At 43.9% G+C, this 24670-nt stretch overlaps 1 protein-coding gene across 1 annotated transcript in view; it reads right to left on the bottom strand.

The window, feature by feature from the left end:
- LOC308423365 (uncharacterized protein) overlaps positions 1–19969 on the bottom strand; it is a gene marked incomplete at its 5' end in the record, with an annotated part of 161684 nt that extends 141715 nt beyond the window's left edge. The window contains 5 exons of the mRNA XM_080920097.1: positions 1440–3911; positions 6377–8698; positions 12348–14785; positions 15445–15526; positions 17549–19969. Of these exons, the coding sequence (XP_080776223.1) occupies positions 1440–3911; positions 6377–8698; positions 12348–14785; positions 15445–15526; positions 17549–19969 (9735 nt within the window). The remainder of the gene's footprint in view (positions 1–1439; positions 3912–6376; positions 8699–12347; positions 14786–15444; positions 15527–17548) is intronic.
- Positions 19970–24670: the final 4701 nt, after the last annotated feature.

Genomic DNA, 24670 nt, shown 5'->3' with positions numbered 1-24670 from the left:
GAACTATGGGGAAAGCCTAGGGATAAAAGTGTTGCATATCTCTGACACACAAAATGCTTTGTCATGTGAGAGGATACTTTGGCTCATCTCAAGTCACATAGTGGCAAACCTTCCAAGAATAATTTGCAGGGATTTTGACAGATGGGAATGAGGTCAACTGACTGAGTACTAACAATAACAACAGCCCAGTCTCCAAGTCAGCCAACCATTTTAAGAGGTTTACCTGATGAAAACCAGAGAGATTTAAGCAACTTCTGTTTTGTTGGGACTCAATGGTGATGTCAAAACGAGAAATTTAGAAATTATAAAATTGCTATAACTAATTTATATGAATGAAATAAAATAGGCAATTTTGGGCAATAACCAAGTTGTAACAAAGATATCAGATACTCTGGTACACTTTGTATCAGCAACAATAAAATATTTGAGCTGGACATAGTGGCACACACCTGTAATTCTAGCACTTAAAGATAATTGCAAACTGTAGGCTATACATAGTGACTTAAAGGCCAACCTAAGCTAGACAGTCAGATCTTGAATAGAAAATTATTGGGAGTATACAATTACATGGAGAAGTTAATGTTCCACTTACTGCTAAAGGTTAAATTATTTTTCACTACATATAAATTGTCATTGCATAAGTATAATGGAAAAAACCCTTTCAAGAAAAGAGAAGTAAACTCCAAGCAAAGAATAGTCTAATGTAATAAAGGACACTTTTAAAAAAATTTAGGTTAGGGTTGGTAAAATGCTTCAGTGGCGAAAACCATTGGTCACTACACCCTTCCTTCTTAATTTGATCCCTTGGATTCACATAGTGGAAGGAGAGAATCGTTTTCCCAGGGTGGTTGTCCTCCAACACACACACACACACACACACACACACACACACACACACACACACAGAGAGAGAGAGAGAGAGAGAGAGAGAGAGAGAGAGTAAGTGAAACTATAGTAAATATGTTTTAAAATATTCAGCCTAGATTCCCCATTAGTATCATGAGAAAGGTGATGTAAGTAGAAAATTATGCAATTGCCTTCTACTCACATGGAAATTTTTGCCTGCCATCAGTGTGCACAGGAAATGACATTTAAAGAGAGCATGGTTTAAAATCGCTACCAAATGAAGAATAAGAGGAATAAATGATAAATAATCATGGTTTGAGGTGTAATTCACTGTATCATTACAAGAAGGCTTGCCCAATATACTCACGGCCTAGAATCCACTCCAATCATTACAAGAAAGAAAATAAGGTTATCAATCAACAAATAACTTTGTGTAGTGACTATCACTAATCATTATTCTTTTTTAAAGTAAGGGACGATTGGTAAAGAAATGAATAGTTTTGATACAACACACGTACAACTGGAGGCATTTTACAAACCCTCATGTCTGTATTTTAGTGTGGTAAGATCTATTATAGGAGTGAGTCACTCACCTGAAGACTGGAGTCTCCTTTTATTTCCAGCAAGTCTTGAGATACCAGGAGAGGATCACTTTTCCCACAGCTCTCCTGGCTGATGAGTGTGTCTGCGTAGTTGGGCTGCGGGAAGATCAGGTGACTCTTCCCAGAGTCAGCTGTGAGCGAGACCTCATGAGAATAGGTCTGTAGGAAAGCATGCACGCCATCCACACCCACAAAATGTGATGTCGGCATGGATGACAGCCCATTACCTGCAGCCTGAAGTAGGCGAGTTGTGTGCCAGCGACGGAGCCTGAGAGCCAGCAGCACAATGACAAAGGCTAAGAAGACACAAGAGACCACAGCCACAGCTACCACCAGGTACAATGTGATGTCTGAGTCCTCCTGGTCAATGTGAGTGTTAATGTTGCCCAGATCTGCCAGGATGTCCGGGATGTTGTCTGACACAGCTATGGTGAGTGTGACTGTAGCAGAGAGAGGAGGTTGGCCATGATCCTGCACGGTCACCACGAGGCTCTGCTTCAGAGCATCTCTGTCCATCAGGGCCCGAGCAGTGCGCACCTCACCAGTGTGCAGCCCTACTGAGAAGAGCCCTGGCTCGCTGGCCTTGAGCAGGCGGTAGGACAGCCAGGCGTTCTGTCCTGAGTCTTTGTCCACTGCCACCACCTTGGTCACCAGGTATCCAGGTTCTGCAGAACGGGGTGTCAGCTCCACACCAGTAGAACCATCAGTGGGGACGGTGGGGTACAGGATTTCAGGTGTGTTGTCATTCTGGTCCAGCACAAACAAGCTCAGGGACACATTACTGCTGAGTGGAGGATTCCCACTGTCCCTGGCTGTCACCAGTAGCTTCAAGTCTTGAAACTGCTCATAATCAAAGGAGCGCAGTGCATAAAGGACACCAGTATTGGAGTTGATAGAGATGTAGGAGGACAGAGGTGCCCCCTGGATAGTGTCCTCTGTCAGGGAGTAGATGACCTGGGCATTCTCACCACTGTCTGGGTCCTGGGCTGTTATGGATAAGATGGAAGCCCCTCTAGGGTTGTTTTCTGGAATGTAGGCAGAATAGGAGGGATGGGTGAAGGTGGGTGGGTTGTCATTAATGTCCACCACCTGCAATGAGATAAAAGTCTCTGTAGACAGTGGCGGAGTTCCATGGTCGGTGGCAGTTATTGTAATGTTATAGTCAGAGACTTCTTCCCTGTCCAGAGTCCTGTGTATCAGCAGCCGATGATAATTTCCGTAGGTCTTTTCCAACCTGAATGGAAGATTATCTGGAATAGAACAGGTGACAAGGCCATTCTCTCCAGAGTCACTGTCATGCACATTGAAAAGAGCAATCACTGTGCCCGGGGAAGAAGCTTCTTGGATAGAGCTGGTGAGAGAGGTGACTGTGACTTCCGGAGCATTGTCATTTACATCCAGAACTGTCACCAGTACCTTACTTCTGGCTCGAAGACCAGGCCCATCATGGGCTTCTACGTCAACATCATAGAGTCCAGCATCTTCATAATCCAGTTGCCCCAACATTGTAATGTCCCCAGTCAGAGAATTCAGCTGGAAGAGCTGGGATATTTTGTCTCTTACGTTCCGGAAAGAATAGGTCACTTCTCCATTGGCTCCTTCATCCGGGTCAGTGGCTTTTATGGTAAGTAACCGGGTGCCTACAGGCAAATTCTCCTTCACACTAATGTGGTACTCTGGCTGAGTGAATACAGGAGGATTGTCGTTGGTGTCCACGAGTGTTATTTGAATTGTGGCAGTACCAGAGCGAACCGGGTCGCCTCCGTCGAAGGCGGTGAGAACCAGGTGATGAAAGGCTTCCTCCTCTCGGTCTAAGGCATTTTCCAGCACTAACTCTGGGTACTTAATTCCATCCGGTCCACTTTGCACATCCAGGGAAAAGTGAGCATTAGAACTGAGCTGGTAACCTTGCAAGGCGTTCACCCCTATGTCCGGATCAAAAGCTTCAGGAAGAGGAAATCTTGTCCCAGGATTTTCACTTTCAGCGACTTTTATTTCCCTCTGTTGTGCTCCAAAGCTGGGGGCATTATCATTAATATCGATAATTTCCACTTCCACGGCTAGAATCCTCACTTTATCCTCTAGGAGAATCTCCAGATTTGCGGTACACTTTGGGGATCTGTCACAGAGCCCTTCCCTGTCGATCCTCCCTGCTGTCACCAAGCTGCCGCTTCGCGGGTTCAGAGCAAAGAGCTGGGTCTTACCTCTGGAGACAATGCGGGCTCCGCGTTCTGCCAGCTTCCCAGGCTCCAGCCCCAGGTCCGCGGCGAGATTACCCACCGCAGAGCCCTTTTCCAGCTCCTCTGGCACAGAGTACCGGATCTGTTCCGCGCGGATGTCGCGTAGGGATCCAAGGAAAATGCAGATCCAGATTAGACCCCTGCGGTCTGATCTGTAAGGAGCCGCCATTGCAGTCCCGCCGCAGAGAGCTTGAGCGTTGAGTCTGTGCAGGCCTGTTGAACCCTACAATCTTTGGGTTTCAAGATGACGTACTTGTACCGTTGGACCTTGGTGCTCCTGGGAGTCCAGATTGCTGCTTTCTTTAAGACCATAACCAGCCCTTTGTGCTCCGGAAATCTTGGTCCTACTAAATACCCGATTTTCACCCCTGAGTGGTGAACAGCGACACCCAGAGTACTAAACTGTTATTGCAACAAATTTTTGATAAAACCACCACACACATCCTAAACCCACTTCTCTAAAGTAGAATAAAAGAAAAAAAAAAAAAAAAAAAAAAAAAAAAAAAAAAAAAAAAAAAAAAAAAAACTGTGTTGTTTAATTTGCAACAAAAATCCTAGAACTACCCAAAGCCTCTTATACGTCAAACTATTTTAATCTATCAGAGAAATAATACGATGGAAAGTATTGTTTTCTACCGCTTTTCAGTTCAGTTGCTTATCTCCCTAACCATGTCCAGTGCTTTGTATTGGATGAGGGTCACAGCCATTCATCTCAGGAACAGGGGTAGATATGAACAGAGAAAAGGGAGGGGTGGAGAGACAGTGGTTCACGGAGCCTGCAGGAGCAGCTCTAGTTCCAACCTATTTATTGCAGAAGCAAGTTTCCTTTGGAAATCTTGGATAATTGTTCAGTTCCACTGTAGGAAAGATGCCGGCTGCTCAAGAGATACTCTTACCCGTGTGCAAATGAGTATAGTGGGAAAATTCTAGGTGTGGAGTAAAATAGCTAATTTTATACACAGGATATTGTACGTCAGGTCACTGCCGTCAGATTCAGAATGTGTCCTCAGTCTTTATAACAGCAACGTTCATAAACTAAAACATTAGTCTATGTTTAATGAGTTAATTACCATTGTTAACCAAATTCAAATAATAAACAAACAAGTATTAAATTAAACGATAGCATAAAGGCAAGGAAGTTAAGCTGACGAGCTGTTAGGATGTTTTAGGCCAGGTGTGGTGGCACACATCATTGATTTTAGTACTCAGGAGGCAGAGGCAGGTGAATCTCCATGAGTTCAAGAACAGCCCGAGCTATGTCAGGGGCTTTTTTCATATAAGGCACGCCCACTGGTCTCACTTTACTGTCATCAATTTCTTTATAACCACCGCACTAAATTACTTTACCACTGATTTCAGAAGCAGTCAGGAAAAGGAACTATGTTCATAGCCCAAGTAGCATCACCTCCATCACGAGGTTCACAGCTATCTTCAGTAATGAGATAAATCAAGAAGTCATAGCTCTTTAAACTATTCCTCACCTAACCGTTAGCACATGGAAATGACTAAACTTTTAAGGAGTCATGAAAGCCTATTAATTACGCAGAATTAAAACGCTCGTCTTTGAGAAAGAAGGTTAGATGTGTTTTATTTTTTTTTCACAGTCCTTCAAAGATGTGCAAAGTGCTTTGGAGTCAGGGGATTAAAATGATGTGTGTTGAAAATAACTGAAAATGTGCACAAAAAATTATCTAAATGCTGTAGATCTGACTCACAGAAATTTATACTAAAATAACAGGAAAATTATAAACTGGCTCATAAGTAGAAAGATCATCACAGCCCTTACTATAATGATGATGAAGTGGAAAGTGCAAAACACAAATGATTAAGGAGTTGTCAAAGACCCAGGGAGGGGTAGACAAGATGGCTCAGGTGCTAAAAGCTTTTTCCGCAAGCCTGACAATCTGAGGAGTTTGGTCCTGGGGGTTCCATGATTGAAAGTAGAGAACTGATACCCATACTGTCCTTTAATCTCCACACGCCTACCATGGCACACGTGCGCCTTGCCTCCCCAAATAAATGTGGAGAAACTTGTGAAATCCTACGTGAGAACAGTATTGACCCCAAATTAGCAATTCAAATATAAAACGTGGTAATCTTTGGTACTTGTGGTAGGACAAGTAAGTGCTAACGGCCCTAATTCTTTGAAGGGCCTCGTTAAGTTGATGTGTTGCAGTAAAAGGTAGTTAAGCAGAGCAGTGGTGCACAACTTCAATCCCAGCATTTGGAGGCAGAGGCAGCGGATCTCTGTGAGTTCGATGCCAGCCTGGTCTACAGATCGAGTTCCAGGACAGCCAGGGCTACACAGAGAGTCCCTGTCTCCAAACAAACAAACAAGCAAACATTCTTCAAGCAAGAAAGGTAATTGACCATAATTTAGGCAGAAAGAAACATCAATATGCTTGTAGACAGTTAACGATTACTACTGTTACTGAATGTTGACTTATAGAATATAGTCTTTGGCAAGATTTGCTAACCACACAGAAACACCAACAGTGAAGATTGAAACTGGTAATTGGGTCATTTCCAAGATGACCGAGCAACCAGGAGCCAATCTTTATGCCTCCATGACACTTCCTCCACTAAATATCCCCCAAACTATGAACAAATGACCAAAATAGCCAAATCTGCGCACGACTGAGAAGCAGGTACAGCAAATGCTGTTTAAGTCGCTCTGTAGAAACTTACCGTCAAGGAAGAGTCGTCCAAGACTTTGGGATCTCCATTATTGTCACATACAACCACAGAAGGGTCATCGCACAGGAGATCCTGAGGGGGAGCAACCTCTGGTGCCACGGGGTGAAAATTAAACCCTGCCAGAGTCGTAGAATGTGAAGCAACACATAGATTATAGGAATAGGGCAATGTCCCCTGGCTGTAGTTGGGAGAAACCACAGGTTGAGCCTTCGGGCTGAGACCAGATTGAAAGCAGCCCCAGGCAGCTGATCTGGAGGAGTGTCTCAGACGCAGGGCAATAGCCAGAATCACCGCCAGGAGGAAGAGCACTGATATCAAGGCCAAGGCCACCACCAGGTAAAACTGCAGCTCACTCTGGGGGTCAGAGGGTAGAGGGTCATCGCTGAGGTCTGGCAGCACCTCCTGCAGGCTGTCAGCGAAGATCAGGTGCAGCGTGGCTGTAGCTGAGAGGGGTGGCTGTCCACCATCACGCACAGAGACCAGAAGGCGCTGCCTAGCTGAGTCCCTGTCTCCCAGGGCTCGCGCTGTGCGCACCTCGCCTGTGCGCAGCCCCAGGCTGAAGAGTCCGGGGTCGCTGGCCTGCAACACGTGGTAAGACAGCCAGGCATTGTGTCCTGAGTCTGCGTCCACAGCCACCACCTTGGTGACCAGGTACCCAGGCTCGGCAGCGCGTGGCACCATGTCGAAGAGCGCAGAGCCATCGGGCTCGAGCGTGGGATACAGCACGCGTGGCGCATTGTCGTTGCGGTCGCCCACCAGCACGCGCATGCTCACGTTGGCGCTGAGCGCTGGAGTGCCCTGGTCGCGCGCCTGCAGTGTCAGCTGGAAGGAGCGCAGCTGCTCATGGTCAAAGGCGCGCTGAGCATACACCACTCCACTGTCCTGGTTCACAGACACGAAGGACGACAGCGACCTTGGCTCTAGGTCGCTGGCTATGATGGAGTAGGAGATGAGGCCATTGGATCCCAAATCCGGGTCAGAGGCGCTGACTTGAGCAATGGAGGCTCCAGGTGGGTTGTTCTCAGCCACGTGGACCAAGTAGGAGGCCTGGTGGAAAACCGGTGCATTGTCGTTGATATCTGTGACGTATACAGTGACACATGTCGTGGAGGAAAGTGATGGCTTGCCACCGTCAGTAGCTGTGATAGTGACGTTGTAATCTGGGGTCTGTTCCCTGTTTAGGGCCTTGTCAATCACCAACTTGTAATAATTTTTGGAGGCAGGTTGTAATTTGAAAGGAAGTTCTTCCTGAATATGGCATGCCACCAGACCATTTTGTCCAGAATCTTTGTCTCGAACTTTAATGAGGGCTATTACTGTTCCAAGGACCGAATCCTCTGGAACTTCGTTAGAAAAGGACATAAATGTCACCTCTGGGGCATTGTCATTCTCATCCAGAATTTCAATCTGAACATTACAGTGAGCTGTGTGCACCCCTCCGTCCTTGGCTTCTACACCCAATGTGTATCTACTCTTTTCTTCAAAATCCAATGTACCATTAGTTGTGATAGCTCCAGTATTTGGATTGAGACTGAAGATGAGGTTAGTACTTGCCGGGACATTAAGGAAGGTATAAGTGATCTCTCCGTGGATACTCTCATCCTGATCCGTGGCTGTCACTTGCAGCACTAACGTTCCTGGGGGCGTGTTTTCACGAAGGCTAACTTTGTAAGTGTCTTGGCTGAACACTGGAGCATTATCATTGGCATCGGTGACTTTGATCCAGATCTGGGTGGTGGTACTTAGGGGTGGGTCTCCACCATCCATGGCGGTCAGTATTAAGTGATGGGAGCTCTGATGCTCCCTGTCTAGAGGTTTTTCCAGCAGCAATTCTGGGTATTTACTTCCATCAGGACTTTCCTTCGTTGACAAGGAGAAGTGTGGATTGGGGCTGATAGCGTACACCTTCAGTGAGTTGCTTCCCACATCTGCATCTCGTGCAGAGTCCAGAGGAAATTTTGCCCCTGCCAAAGCTGACTCACAGATCTCCAACTCAGTGCTTTTCCCAAAGAAATGTGGTGCATTATCATTAATGTCTTGAATAGCAACAGTTACGTGGAAAATGTTCATCGGGTTTTCAATAACAGATTCAAATTCCAGTGCACATTCAGATTTCCTCCCACAAATCTTTTCTCTGTCTATTCTGCCGCTCACTAACAAGTCCCCACTCTCTGCCCTAACGCTGAAATAATCCTCTGCACTAACTCTCAGTTTTCGAGCTGGCAATTCTTGGATACTGAGTCCCAGATCCTTGGCGAGATTTCCCACCAGAGAGCCCTTGGCCAGCTCCTCCGGAATGGTGTAGTGGATGGGCTGGGAGAAGGCGCCATAAAACAAAGGCATCAGGAAGTGAAGCAGTACCTGATTTGCCATCGTTCCAAAGCCGCTGGGGTTGCTCTGCCGTTCTGAGCTCGCTAGGAAGCTTCTTTTCGAGCTTTCTCCAGGATTTTAAAAAGAAAACCAGTCCCCTGGATGTTTGTGATTTGAGGGCAGGATTTGTCAGGCGCTTGAAGAGGGCACAGGAACCGGACGGATGTTCTCATAGGTGCCGGAAAAAGCAAGCAAGCCCTGGCTGGACCCTGCGGAACGGAGAACCCAGCTCTTCCCTTTGGTCAACAGCGTCGCCTAATGGTTGTCTTGTAAAACTGCGTACCGTGCAGCCATTTATTAAAGCGTTTGTTTTGACTTTTAATTTACAAACAGGTATTCACATTTCTCTCTTTGGTTTAGATATTTTACTTTGTTTACTATCATTTCACGAGTGTTTTTATCACCATGCAGTATCCTTCCCACTTCACAAGACGCGCGTTTTTTCTTTTACCAGTTTTGAAGGAAAAAAAATGCCATTAATATCTTCACTGTATGGCACTTAAAAGCTCAGGCTTGACTGTCATTTTCCAATAAATGAGTGTTTTTTTAAATCTTATGACTCAGTGGATTATGATCATTATATTTTAGCAAGTTTATTGAAGTAACTTCTCTACGTAGTGTTTTAATTTCTGTGTATTTTATCAATCGGTAAAACTTTTCAAAGGTAGTCTTTGCAAAAGAGAGGAATGGCATCTCCAGAGATATTTTAATGCATCGATCTTCTTCTTAAAGCATCCTATTTTCAGTTAAATACACTGTAGCCTGATAGTTTATTAAACATACCAGTGTAGCATTTGGGCTTTTGTTACGGTGAATCTTGTGTAAGTCATATTTATTTTTATGAAACTTTTTTTTCTAAATATATAACTCCATCATCCAAACCCTTAACTTCAACCAGTTTAATGCTATTAATTAATAAAGTAATTGAGCACCAGTAACTCTTGGTGGGACACTGACAATATTTAAACACTTTTTTATTCATATTTTATTACATCCATGTATTTGTGTGCTTAGGTGTATGTAAAATGCATGTGCATTAATGTGGAGGTCAGAGAACAATATACGGGAGTTGGTTTTCTCCATCCATCATGTAGATGTCAGGGATGGCACTCAGGTTGTCAGACTTGGCAGCAAGCAACTTTTCCCCTTAGCCATCTCACTGGACCGAAACACTGCATTTTAGGACTTAATCCTGGACTTGGGAAACTCAAACAAGCAAATCTCTTTATTTTTTATATACCACCAAACTGGATAACAGTGGCTAAAATGCACCTCTTAAACTTAATGTGTTAGAACCTCAATCTCCCAATCCACGCTTTAACAGTATCAGGAGGCAGAATCTTCAGGAAATGATTGAGCCAGGAGGGCTTTATCTTCATTCGTGAATCAATGAATGGTCCCTTTGTTGTAAAAGCAGCAATCTCTGACACACCTGCTTTGCTGTTTTCATGTGGTACCCCCATGACATGTGTTGTCCCCGAAGGAAAAGGGCCCAAGAAGATGAGAATGGCTGTTATTGGACTTCCTACCTTCCGACAATCAGATAAATAAACGTTACTTTTAAAGCTAGATGTCTCAAGTATTTCTAACTGCAGGAGAATCGAGCTGACTTCATTACACTATTTTGAAGTACTCAGTCATCCCCAGTAGAAATCCATTACACTTCCCCGGAGATGTCCTTTCTCTTGTTTTCTCTATTTCATGTCTTTGTATTCCTTCTAACAAGATTCCTATCACATATATGGATCTCAAATGAGAATATAGTTTTATATGCTTACAGGTAGTTTCTGCAGGCTTTGTTGACTTACACATTTCAATGTTACATTTTCTAACCTAATGAGGGAGAAATCTGTCCCTTTGAGATGCGATGAAAATACATTTTCATTCATTTTTGGACAACTCTCTTTTGTAGTTACAGGAGTAAAAATATTTTCATAGGTTTGAAAATGAGCCCATGGTATATGCCCAAAGAAAGTTCTAGAACCCATTCTGGATTTCTATTTCACTACTGTACTACATGGTCTAGGGATCTCTTGCAGAAACTGAAAAATATTTTCCTTGTATTTTGAAATAGTATATTTTGTGTTGGCATATAATCATTTTGAAATAGTATATTTTGTGTTGGGTTTCACAAGGACATTTTTATACAAGTATATATTGAATGCTGGGCATATGCCTCTGTATCCCCCACAGTCCCCCTTTTCTCTCACCTCCTCTCCTGTTAGACCCCTCCCCCTTTCCCAGCAGTTTCTTTTACTTGCAGGCATGAACTCATTCGCACACACCATTTTATGTATCTGTATAAAACTTAAGAGTTCTCAAATGAGAGAGGATATGGTATTTTTGTGATTGACTTAACTTTCTTAATATTAACTAAAGCAGCTTAATTACAGTTGCATTTATTTTTCTGCACATGATAAAGCTTCACTTTTCTTTATGGGTGAAAAATTCCATTGTATAAGTGTTTATACGTCACATTTTCTTTATTCATTCCAGTATTGATGGACACACCCAGGTTGCTTAGTCATTGTGAACAGTGCTGCAGTAGACACTCATGCGCAAGTATCTCTGTGATATGTTGGCTTACAGTCCCTTGGGTAAATATCCAGGAGTGATACAGCTACATCACAGGTTGGAAAAACCTTTCTGAAACGGTGATAAATACCAGCCCATGGCTCATAATAGTTAGGTGAATGAACTTGCTACCCTCAGACAAACACACACACAAACACACACACACACACACACACACACACACACACACACACACACACACTTTAGTCATCAGGCATTTAATCACTTGACAACCCCCCACTTTTCTGTTTGAGACAGCTCTTGCCATGTTGCCAAGGTTAGTCTTGAACTCTAGGCTTGAGTGATTCCCATCTCCACAGTTTCCACGGTAGCTGCAACTGCAGGTGTCATGTGACACCTGTTTTCTTCACTTCCTAGCCTATGATTTTTATGTCCTTGTGATGAAAAGACTGTGGTGTGACTTGGAAAGGTTCAGACAAAAATTTATTAGAGGATGAAATACTTTGTATTTCCCTCCTTCCCCTACTTGTTTGTGTCAGTCAGGATAGGCTAGTGGGCAGGGGTGATAACGTTCAAATCACATGGGTTTATAATGGGAAAGGCAGGCTGAGATGATCAACATAGGCCAACACCCTCGGACCTACCCCAGCACCTGAACAACGAGAACAAAGTTGTGAAAGGTGTATGACATGTGTATGGACCACTGTCAGGTCAGATACGTGGCTCTTCTCTCATTACAGGTACTGAAGGACATAGGTAGAAGGAGCAACCACAGTTCCAAAGGTTAAGGGATAGAACTGGAATTATAATGGCAATCAGCGTATCCCCCGGAAGTGGCACGTTACTACCAATCCTCAGAATGCACTGTCCAGATCCGGCTACTTGGACCCACTCAGCTATAACAAGACCAAGAAGTACAGTCTTCTCATAGGCAAGTGGGACACAGGTAGAGAAAACAGAATGTACAATTACATCATTGCTTTACATCTCAAATAAATGTATATTATAAGAACCACACTGGCATAACTGTTCATAACACTCAAAGCAATAGACTCACCACAGGCAGGTTGGGATCTTCTTTTGTTTCAAGTAAATCTTGAGGTATTATAAGAGGCTCGCTTTTCCCACAGCTCTCCTGGCTGATGAGCGTGTCTGCGTAGTTGGGTTGTGGGAAGATCAGGTGACTCTTCCTAGAGCCTGCGGTAAGTGAAACTTCCTGGGAATAGGTCTGCAGGAACGCTTGCACCCCATCTAGACCTACAAAGTGAGAGGCTGGCACACCAGCCAATCCATTTCCTGAAGCCTGGAGCAGGCGTGATGTGTGCCAGCGCCGCAGCCTGAGAGCCAGCAGCACAATGACAAAGGCTAGGAAGATGCAGGAGACTGCAGCCACGGCCACCACCAGGTAGAGAGTGAGGTCTGAAGTTTTGGGGTTAGCAGGGGTATGGATGCTTTCCAGGTCCCCCAGGATGTCAGGGATGCTGTCAGCCACTGCTACGGTGAGTGTGACTGTGGCAGAGAGAGGGGGTTGGCCATGATCCTGCACAGCCACCACCAGGCTCTGCTTGAGAGCATCTCTGTCAAGCATGGCCCTTGCTGTGCGCACCTCGCCTGTGTGCAGTCCTACTGAGAAGAGCCCTGGCTCACTGGCCTTGAGCAGGCGGTAGGACAGCCAGGCATTCTGTCCTGAGTCTTTGTCCACTGCCACCACCTTAGTCACCAGGTATCCCGGATCTGCAGAGCGGGGAGCCAACTCAACCCCAGTAGAACCATCTACTGGGAGGGTAGGGTACAGGATTTGAGGCGCGTTGTCATTCTTGTCCAGCACAAATAGGCTCAGTGTTGTGTTGCTGCTGAGCGGAGGGTTCCCACTGTCTCTAGCTGTCACTTGTAGCCGCAGGTCTCTAAACTGTTCATAGTCAAAGGAGCAAAGAGCATAGAGGACACCAGTGTTGGAGTTGATGGATACGTAGGATGACAGAGGCACCCCCTGAAGTGTGTCCTCAGCCAGCGAGTAAGTGATTTGTGCGTTCTTGTCAGTGTCTGGGTCCTGTGCAGTAACAGAGAAGATGGAGGCTCCCCTAGCATTGTTTTCTGGGATGTAGGCTGAATAGGAGGCATGCGTGAACGTAGGAGGGTTGTCGTTGATGTCTGACACATGCAGAACGATATGAGTTTCCGTAGACAGTGGTGGACTTCCTCCATCGGTGGCTCTTAGACTGATATTATATTGAGACACCTCCTCATGATCCAGAGATCTGGCTGTCACTAAGCGGTAGTATTGGTCTATTGATTTTTCTAGAGTAAAGGGCAGATTCCCCAGGACAAAAACTGTGACTTGCCCATTCTGGCCAGAATCTCGGTCATGTACATTGATAAGTGCGATTTCTCTTCCAGCAGGAGCCTCCTCTGGGATCGAGCCTGTGAGGGAAGTGACTGAGACTTCCGGGGCGTTGTCATTCACATCCAGAACCGTGACAAGAACCTTGGCTCTTGAAAAAAGACCTGGTCCGTCTTGTGCTTCAATTTTGATTTCATAAGACACAGCGTCCTCATAATCAAGACTTTTTAATGTTGATATATCTCCAGTCACTGGATTGAGATGGAAAACCTGAGAAACTTTCCCAGGCATTTTATCCATAATATAGGACACTTGAGCATTGAATCCCTCATCGGGATCCGTGGCATTCACTGTGATCAGCCGGGTGCCCACTGGCACATTCTCCAGAACACTGACACGGTACTCTGGCTTAGTAAACACGGGCGGGTTGTCATTTGCATCCGAGACGATCACCTGGACGCACAACTTGCCGGTGTGGACAGGGTCTCCGCCATCAGAGGCAATGAGATCAAGCTGATGGACTGCCTTTTTCTCACGATCCAGGGCTCGCTCCAGGACTAGCTCTGGGTACTTGGCGTCATCGATGACGCTGTTCACAGCCAAGGAGAAGTAGTCATTGGAGTTGAGCTTATAGTTCTGCAGGGAGTTCATGCCCACATCTGGGTCAAATGCAGTTTTAAGTGGAAAGCGAGTTCCAGGAACTGTTAGTTCACCAATTTTTATCTCCAGTTCCTCCGTGGGGAAACTAGGAGCATTATCATTAACATCGCTGATGTCAATTTCTACCTCAAATATTTTCAGCTTATCCTCCACAAGGATGTTAAAGCTCACAAGACAGGGCATGATTTGTGCGCACAGCTCCTCCCGGTCTATCCTGCCTGCGGTGACCAGGCTGCCGCCTCGCGGGTCCAGAGAGAAAAGATGCGACCTACCTCTGGAGACGATGCGGACCCCGCGCTCCGCCAGCTCGCGGGGTTCCAGCCCCAGGTCCTTGGAGATGTTGCCCACGAAGGAGCCTTTGTCCAGCTCCTCTGGCACTGAGTAGCGGATCTGCCTGAAGCCAGCCGCGCACAGCGTCCCCAGGAGCGCGCACAACAAAGCTCCGGCGGTTCCTCGTCCCAGGCGGATCATTTCCTTTTCTCTTTTTCCCCACTCTGGTTCCCACAATGGGTCCCAGCCTTACCCCTCAAGTAGTTAAATCTTTCATGGACTTAGTTCACACACCACCGAGTTGCCCGATGATGTGGTGAGGTCGCTTCTGCCTTCTCAGACTGTTCTTGGTGTTGCTTTGCAGCAGGGAAATGGAGGACACCGCTCCAGCGGCACCCTTTCTTCTTGTGTGGTCAACAGCGACACCCAGAGGCCTAATCGTTCACTGCACACTCTCAGGTAAACCCAAGTTACCCTTTGTTCCTCGCTTTTTCAGTCAAGACAACTAGTTCTGGCAAGGGAACTAGTACTGATTTCACGTAACCGAACTGACATTTGCTAAATGCAATGTCAAGTTATCCTTCTTTGGGATGCCACACTCTAACGTTAACTCCACCAGTACTGCTTCAAACATAATTACCGTTTTCCAAGGGTGCAGTTTAATATTTACCGAGAAACAGCCATATATGTGGATTATAATTCTTAAAGTTTGCTTTTGGTAGCCTGACATACTAGTTTTAATATTTTTCGCCTAACTGATTCGTTATAAGTAAACACATGATTGGCAAGACAGTATATTTGTCTGGAGATTTAATGTGAAAAATACAGACACAATCAGTTTCATCACAGAGTTTATGAGGGTGGAAAACCTCTTGGGGCTTACCATGCATTGAAATGACCATACGCCAAGAGAAGCCAAGGGAGATGGAGCAGTCTCCAACTTGGCTGTGGATTTTGGTGAAGGCCTTATTGAGAACCATGGAGCAGGGGAAAGATTTGGATGTAGGAGAAATGACAGACTTCAGGCTACTAAAGATATTTTCCTTGCCCAAATGCAGATGTGTGTGAGGATATCATTTTAAAAACCACCACAGCAGACATTGGTAAAGATAAGCTTTTGCTTTACGCCCAGAACCCCTTCTTCCATATATTTTCCTCTTGAAGCACAGAAATAGAAATGAAGGCAGATGTGGTGGTGCATACCTTTAAATCCAGGGCCCAGGAGGCAGAGACAGGCAAGATCTCTGTGAATTTGAGGTCAGCCTAGTCTACAAAGGGAGTTACAGGTCAGCCATAGTGAGACTCTGTCTCAAAACAAATAGAAATAACAACAACAACAAGTCATTTCAGCCATGATGCATTGTATATGTATCTATAAGGCATTTATTCTTAGGGGTTACTATATCCTTAAAAGGAACTATGTTCTCAGCTTTCTTATGGTCATACTTTGTTATCTACTAAGAAGTAAAATTATGATGACACATTGTTCCAAAGAGAATTCTGATGCTCATAGAGGCTTATGCCACATGAACAAATACACTGGAATATACTGTCCTAAGTTTTCCATCAGATACTCCCAGATGTAATAAGAACCTCAAGCACCATAGGAGATATAAAACTATCTAGTACAAGTTTCAACTACTACAGGGTTGTTTCCAGATAAAAACAAACTGATTCACACGATTAGCATACCCACTGTTATTAAGTATATGGTCAACAAATGTGTTACTCCGACTCAGGAGCAATGGAGAAAAAAAACCTAGTGTTTATAAATGGGAACATTTTTGGCGTCTGACGAATAGGAAAGTTGAAGAAAACAGCAATCGTATGATATTGTCTCTGAATACTTTTTAACTTCTTCATGGGCAAAGTATACAAGGATAAAAACCATTTTTTAAAGATAAAAAAAATTAATATGATTTCCAGATGTGAGGAAAATGAAGATTCAGCAAAGAGAAACCTGTTAGTGTTATTTTACCAAGTTATCGAGTGCACAGTAAGCTCCCAGGAAGCATGGAGCACCTCCAGAGACTGCTGTGTTCAGTTACTCAGAGACAGGACGGCACACTGAAACTATGTGAGGAATGTAAATCTTAGGATCAGAGGCATGTCTCAATTGTGACACACCACGTGCAAAATGAGGTCTTGTTTGTCTTTGAGACAGGTCTCACGTGGCTGGCCCAGAGCTTGCTATGTAGACCAGGCTGGTTTAAAACTCAGGGAAATCTGCCTGCCTCTGCCTCCTAAGTATGGTGGTTGAAGTGTGTGCTACTTTGTCCAGATAAAGATTCCTCATTTAAACAGGTATTAGTATGAAAATTAAGGAAGTAAGCAACTTTTCTGAAAATATGAAGGAGGAATATTCAGATCAAGTGAGAAAAATCCAACCAAAGAGTTTCATACAGATTTAAATATAAAGCAAGCCTTGCGTTTTAAAGAGGACTCTTCAGTTATTATAAAGTCCAGTGTATACATTGCATGTAGCACACATACACACACACACACACACACACACACACACACACAGAGAGAGAGAGAGAGAGAGAGAGAGAGAGAGAGAGAGAGAGCATAACACACACACTGCAGCACTGGGAACCATCACAAGGCCCAGTGCATGCTGGGTAGGCACACCACCAACTCCAATCTTTCTATGTTTAAAAAGAATCAACGATCCACATACATGAAATGATTTGTCCCATGAATGAAAAAGTATAAGAGATTAGCCATAGTTTCTAAGTCTTCTTTTGATGATCTAAATGTCATCTACTAATTCCTTATTTTCATCCATTCCATGATAATTTTTTAACTTTCCTTGTAGCCCATGAGCATTTAAGACTACCTAGGAATAGTTCACCTGGATTCACTTAAATTTCAATACACCCTCAAGGAAACACAGGAATAAAACACGTGTATTTAATCACCTGGGGCAACTAAATAGGTAAATCTAGCAAAATAACACAGGCTTATTGCAAAAAAAATTTTTTTACCTGAGGGGTTTCTTCTCTTTTATCATCAAGTAAAGACTGTGGCGCTGAAAGAAAATCATTTTTTTCACAGCTCTCCTGGCTGATGAGAGTATCTGCATAGTTTGGCTGAGGGAAGATAATATGGCTTTTCCCTGAGTCTGCAGTTAGTGAGACTTCATGGGAATAGGTCTGCAGGAAAGCACGAACTCCATCCACTCCCACAAAGTGTGAGGCAGGGATGGCCCCTAAGCCATCTCTTGACGTCTGGAGCATCCGAGACATATGCCAGCGCCTCAGCCTGAGAGCCAGGAGCGCAATGACAAAGGCCAAAAAGACACAGGAGACCACAGCCACTGCCACCACCAGGTAGAGAGTGAGTTCTGAATCATCAGAGTTGTCAGGGGTCCTGATGCTGCCCAGGTCAGCCAGGACTTCAGGGATGTTATCAGCTATTGCTATGGTGAGTGTGACTGTAGCAGAGAGAGGAGGCTGGCCATGATCCTGCACAGCCACCACGAGGCTCTGCTTCAGAGCATCTCTGTCCAGCAGGGTTCGAGCAGTGCGTACCTCACCAGTGTGCAGTCCCACTGAGAAGAGCCCTGGCTCGCTGGCCTTGAGCAGACGATAGGACAGCCAGGAGTTCTGTCCTGAGTCTTTGTCTACTGCCACCACTTTGGTCACCAGGTATCCAGGGTCTGCAGATCGAGGTGCTAGCTCCACACCAGTGGACCCGTCTGTGGGGAGGGCAGGATAAAGGATCTCAGGCATGTTGTCGTTCTGGTCCACTAAGAACAGGCTCAGTGACACATTGCTACTCAGTGGAGGGTTCCCACTGTCCATTGCTATCACCCACAGCTGCAAGTCTTGGAACTGCTCATAGTCAAAGGATCGGAGAGCATAGAGGGCTCCAGTGTCAGAGTTGATGGAGATGTAAGAGGACAGGGGAGCTCCTTGAAATGTATCTTCAGCTAAAGAGTAGGTTACATGGGCGTTGTCATTACTGTCAGGGTCATAGGCCAGCACTGAAAAGATGGAGGTGCCTCTGGGGTTGTTTTCAGGAATGTAGGCAGAGTAGGCGCCCTGGGAGAAGGAGGGTGGGTTGTCATTGATATCTGCCACCTGCAGTAAAAGGTGTGCATCTGTGGACAAAGATGGGTTCCCTGCATCTTTAGCACTTAGAGTGATGTTGTAGAAGGAGAACTGCTCCCTGTCAAGGGTTCTGGTTGTAACCAGTCGGTAGTAACTGTCCACCGACCTTTCTAACTTGAAAGGGAGCGTCTCAGGAAGTGAACACGTGACAACTGCATTTTGTCCAGAGTCCCTGTCATGTACATTGAAGAGTGCAATTACGGTTCCCAGAGGAGCGTCTTCAGGCACAGAAGCAGTGGCAGATGTCATGTAAAATTCCGGGGCATTGTCATTGACATCTAGAACGGCGACAATAACTTTCGTCCTAGTCAGAAGGCCTGGGCCATCCTGAGCCTCAATATCGATTTCATGGAATTTAGCTTTCTCATAATCCAGACGTTTTGTGATTGTTATGTCTCCAGTTGTTGACGTTAGCTCAAATGCATTTGCAGTTTCTCCGGGGGCGTGCTCCTGGAAATAAGTCACTTGAGCATTGTATCCCTCATCAGCGTCAGTGGCTGTCACTGTGAGTATCCGGGTGCCTACGGGCATATTCTCAGGAACTCTCACACGATATTCGGGCTGTGTAAAAATAGGAGCATTGTCGTTCGCATCCAGGACCTTCACACGGATGCGGCAGGTGCCAGATCGCACTGGATTGCCCCCGTCCGAGGCGACTAGAACCAGATGATGAACAGCCTCTTCCTCGCGGTCCAAGGCGCGCTCGAGCACCAGCTCTGGGTACTTGTTCCCGTCAGCTCCAGTTCGCACGTCCAGAGAGAAGTGGTCATTTGAGTTGAGTTCATACTTCTGGAGGGTGTTCTCTCCCACGTCCGCATCATGTGCACTCTTAAGAGGAATCCTGAACCCTGGTGTAGTTGTTTCACTGATTTTTAGTTCTGGCTCCTCTACTCCAAAGCGAGGAGCATTGTCATTAACATCTGTTACCTCCACCTCTACAGAATAAATAGTCAATTTATCTTCCAATAATAGGTTAAAGTTCACCAAACAGGGTGCGCTCTGGGCGCACAGTTCCTCCCGGTCTATCCTGCCTGCGGTGACCAAGCTGCCGCTTCGTGGGTTTAGAGCAAAGAGCTGCGACCTACCTCTGGAGACGATGCGGACTCCTCGTTCTGCCAGAGCCTGGGGCTCTAGTCCCAGGTCCTTGGCGATGCTGCCCACGAAGGAGCCTTTGTCGATCTCCTCTGGCACGGAGTAGCGGATCTGTCCAGCTCTGGCTTCCCACAGGGCGGCCCAAAGTGCGCACAGAAGGACCAGCATTCGGCTCTGGGGAAGTTTCTGCAGCGTCGCCATTGCCCTTCTGCAGCCGAGTTTCCTCTGAATCAGCTTCCAGCACAGGGGGAATCCAGTCCGTATCCTCTAGGGTCGGAGACGACTAGTAGTCACTGGACCCAGGTCACCGAGGAAAGAGAACAATCTGGCATCTGGGCTGAATTTCATTTCATTTTCTCTGACCGGAAGCCGCAGACAAACTACCAGCCTTTTGTGTTGTGCCAGACCTTTAGTGGGATTGGTTAGCTGCCTTTACTCCTTAGGTGGTCAACAGCGACGCTCAGAGGCCTAGCCAGTTTCTGCACTTGCTCAAGGCAAACCCATGTTTGCCTGTGGCTTTTAAGCTGCTCTCAAGAATGACACACTACGACACGATATTATTTACAGTAAGGTAGGAACCTTTTTAGAACTAATAAGAAAGTTGTAAACATTGCAATCTGATAGTGGTTGCTACGAAGGTATTGTAGAATGTTTAAAGCTTAAACCAAGTGCTACTGAACATCTCCCACCTTAAAAAAAAAACAAACAACAACAACAACAAAACCAACCAACCACCATCACCACCACCAAAACCCCTATGCTCAGGTAAAAAGATCAAATTTTAAAAATTAGCTACATTTTCTTATAAGGTAAGTTTTTTGAAATTTTGTGCTCAGATGCAAAGCATTTAACTACAGCACTTCACATGTACATGGCTGATTATCAGACACAACAGCATGTGTGTCTAATGCAAAGTCTGATTGAATCTTACTTGGAAGCCAGTTCTCAGAAGCTTTTAGGATGAGAAAGATGTGGGAAAGTAAAAAGGATGTTATTAAGGAGTATCGATTCTGAATCTGGTAAAAAAAACAACCAACCAACCAACCAACCAACCAACCAACCAAACAACAACAAAAACACTGAGCCCTAGGGACACATAGAGGAAGGGGACCCAATTTATGTTTGGGAGTCAAAAACACCTTTCCTGAATGCTACTTTGTCTGAATCCTGAAAAGTAGGATAGGCCAAGAAGATGCTGAAGTGACATTGTAGAAACTCAGAACCAATGCTTGGAGTCGGGAGACAGCCAGGAACATTAAGGAAATGGAAGGTGGCTATGTTAACAAAAGCTCGGGCAGACACGGTACTTTACATTAGGAATCGCTTGTTCAAAGTTGTTTGAGACGGCTGATCACTCTTTCCCTTCTTAGTGTTTACTAACATGGTACATGATGATGTCATGTCTTCCTACTCCCGTTTTTCATACATGCATATATATGTTTATAAATAAACCCCATATATAGCCATGGCCTGGTAGCTGAGAAGGCTTGCTTCTGTATCGGAGGATCCTGGAGTTCCTTGTGTAAAATGATGTAGATATGCAAATGACCTGTGTATGTTCTTCTCGACAGTTTGTCACTGTATGCTGTGCTCTCATCACCCCAAATGTGAACATTTCAGTTGCATGCTTTCATTGACTCCACGTAAGCCTCACACATGATGCCCCCTTACTTAATCAAGAAGTTCTTCTCTATAACCAAAGCACAAAGTCAACTTGGTGTTATTGCAGTCTCATTATCTAGCCTGTAGCTCTTAGCAATAACTCTTCAGCTTGCCACAATGTCTTTTTTTTAATAGCAAACTAAAATATTTTCCAAGCCCAGGACCCATCCCCGGACCATATGTTGTACTTCACAAGATTTCTGCAGAGAGTAGAATCTGAGCAGTTCATCAGGCTTTACGTTCATGGACTGAAGATTTGGCCAGCGTGACTTCCTGTAAAAACATTCTCCCTTGGGCTGTGTTAGATTCTGTCTCTTTATCAGGTTCGGACTGTGCAGGTCTGGTCAGAGCACATGGGAGTGACGTCATCTCAGTGCATTGTCCCGGGAGCCACCTTGTGTTGTCCTCCCAGCACTGTTTTTGTTAATAGTGATCACTGGAAATGTTCCAGAAATTGTCTAATTATCTGTCGTTTTCTCTGTCTACTATTTGTTGATTAATAACGATCTTGTCCAATACCCCTTTTTGCCTCCCCACCATCCTTTACTCTTCCTTTCTTGCTTTGTGGTTTCTTATGGTGTCTTTGTAGTAAGGTTTTTGAGATTAATGAATGAGACTTCCAACTTTTTTTCCAGATTTTTTTGCTTGTGCAGAGGGGTCCATTGAGATGTCATATGAATGTTATGATGGGCTTTTTCATTTCTGCCCCAAATCCTATTACTAGAATTTTGATAGGGATTCCAGTAGATACATAAGTTGTATTAATAAGTTCTGTACATTTCTATTTATTATTATTATTATTTTTAATATTTTATGAACTATTATGTTTGTGGGGGAATGTCCATGGAGGCCAGAAGAAGGCATCAGATCTTCTGAAGCTGGAGCCATAGGCAACTGAGAGAGCCTCTGGAACCTTCTTGTTAGATCTAGGCTTTCTTTGGGAATTATGTTAGAATCTGGTATTATTTTCCCTACTGTGTTTTTTGATGATGGAAACTCATGGTTTTCTACCTATTTAACCACACTTTCTTTTTATAATTATAACCAATTAGTTTCTTAAATTTAAAACTGTGTTTGTTGCCTTAAATATGACATTGTTGTAATAATGTTCTAATACAACTGCTTTATTTTATGCATGTGTGCACATGAATCTTTAGTTTCAATATTTCAGAATATATTCAGAATTTAGTCTATCAACAGAATATGAATTTTAAAAACCAACCAATTAATTTATCTGTGTTTAAGTTATAAGAACTAAGAGAATGCAGAACTGAAATAATTTATTGAGAGTATAATTTTGAATTGAAAAAGAAAATAAAAATCCAGAAGACATACAGCAAGAATGAAATTCTGTTGAAAGTCACTAGCGAAGAAAAAAGATTACTTAAAAAATATGATAGCCCACTGACAGAAAATTTCTCACTTGTAATAATCACAAAATCCAAGAAGATAATGTATTTTGAAATTGAAGCTTATCCATTTATTTTAAGTAGAAGATTGTTTTTAAAAAGTTCTTATCTACTCTGTTTCCCTATCTTTTTTCTCTCCTGGGTGCCGCCCTCCAGGGTCTCATGTGGCCCATAAAATAGCTTAAAATTAAATATGTAGCTAAGGATGACCCCAAACTCCTGATTCTCTTGCCTCAGCTTCTTAAATACTGGTATTGTAGGCATATGCCACCATGACTAACTTTTATTGGTTCTGAAGTTGTTTGTTTAATGGCCCTTCAAAGGTGAGGTGGCAGTGTTGATCTGGATGACATAGTTCACAATGAACAGGGTTGCTGTTCACTGAATCTGTCTTGGTCTTCAGTTTGCAACAAAGAATCAGTACAGGAACTGGTGGGAAAGATATGCATCTTACTCCTGGATTTTACTTAGCTGAGGGCTCTCATTGTTGCTATTGGTTTCAGTCAACGAGCCATTTCTAGATCACCTATCTAGAGTGACATAGCTTGTCTGTGTTACACTGCTAGTCTTCAATCCTTGTTTAAATAGCTTTAGACAGACTTATCACTTCCTGGCCTATCTCTTGTCCATTTAGATATTGATACTTGTATGTTTACTCTTCTAACACTTTCCTGCTTTATATTTTATGTATCTGTTCAATTTGACAGAGCAGACATGAATTTACCCTCCCACAACACACTTCTTTTTTGAGACAGGGCCTCAATATGTAACCCTTGTTGACCTGTAACTAACTACATAGACCAAGGTGGCCTGGGACTCAGAGATACATGCTGGCTCTTAGATTAGTCTCTTAGAATAAAGGCATGTGCCACCACACTAGACACCTGCAAGATACTTCTTAAGAAGCATTAACATACGCTAATATGTAACATTTCTTGATTTGGTCATTTCCCCCTCATATATATGATTATATATAATTAATAATTAATGTAATGTATATGTATAAATACATAGTATAACATATTATATAATAATATAAAAAACAGCTTTAAAATTGTTTCCTAAGTTGCATGACAAAACTTTTGTCCATTTCATAAGTTACTTAAGAGGATAATTTTTTAAGCACACATAGAATATCTTTTAATGAGAGAGATTGTAGAACTAAGATGTTTAGCAACAGCATCATAACTTTTATAGATTATTATCATTTTATATTCACACAAGTAAAATTCTGACTTTTGGTTGGTTTTATCACTATTGCTTCTGAATAAGTGGATAGTCAATTAGAACAATGAAATGATATAGCCAGACATAAATGAAAAATAGGAGACAAATTTGTTTCTAATGCAGTTCTTTATGAAAGGAAACAGGCCTTCACACACACACTTCTCATCCTCACCACTCACATATGACTAAAGGCTCCTTCCCAAACTAGGAGTTTCTACTCTCCACCTTTTTTTTTCTTTTTTTGAGACTGGGATTTTGGGCATGTTTTTCAGCCCCAGAATGTTAATAGAAATCTAAAATGGTAGGGCATCTGTGTTGTGCCCACAAGCCTGAAATCCCGGCACTCCAGTAGTCTGAGGCATGAGAATTATAAACTTATAATCCACTTGGGATACAAAGTGAGTCCAAGGCCAGCCCAGGCATCTTATCAAGACCTTAACTGAAAATGGTAGAACTCACCTATCATGCATAAAAGCCCTTAGGTTTAATCTCCAGTGGCATGAAACAACAACAACAAAAAAAAACAAAACAAAACAAAAAAACAAAACAAAACAAAAAAAACCCCACCCCTAACCATTACTGGGGTATAATGGAATATACTATT

This window comes from Micromys minutus, assembly GCF_963924665.1.
Source record: "Micromys minutus genome assembly, chromosome: 8".
NCBI lineage: Eukaryota > Metazoa > Chordata > Mammalia > Rodentia > Muridae > Micromys > Micromys minutus.
This window is presented reverse-complemented; position numbering and strand designations above follow the sequence as displayed.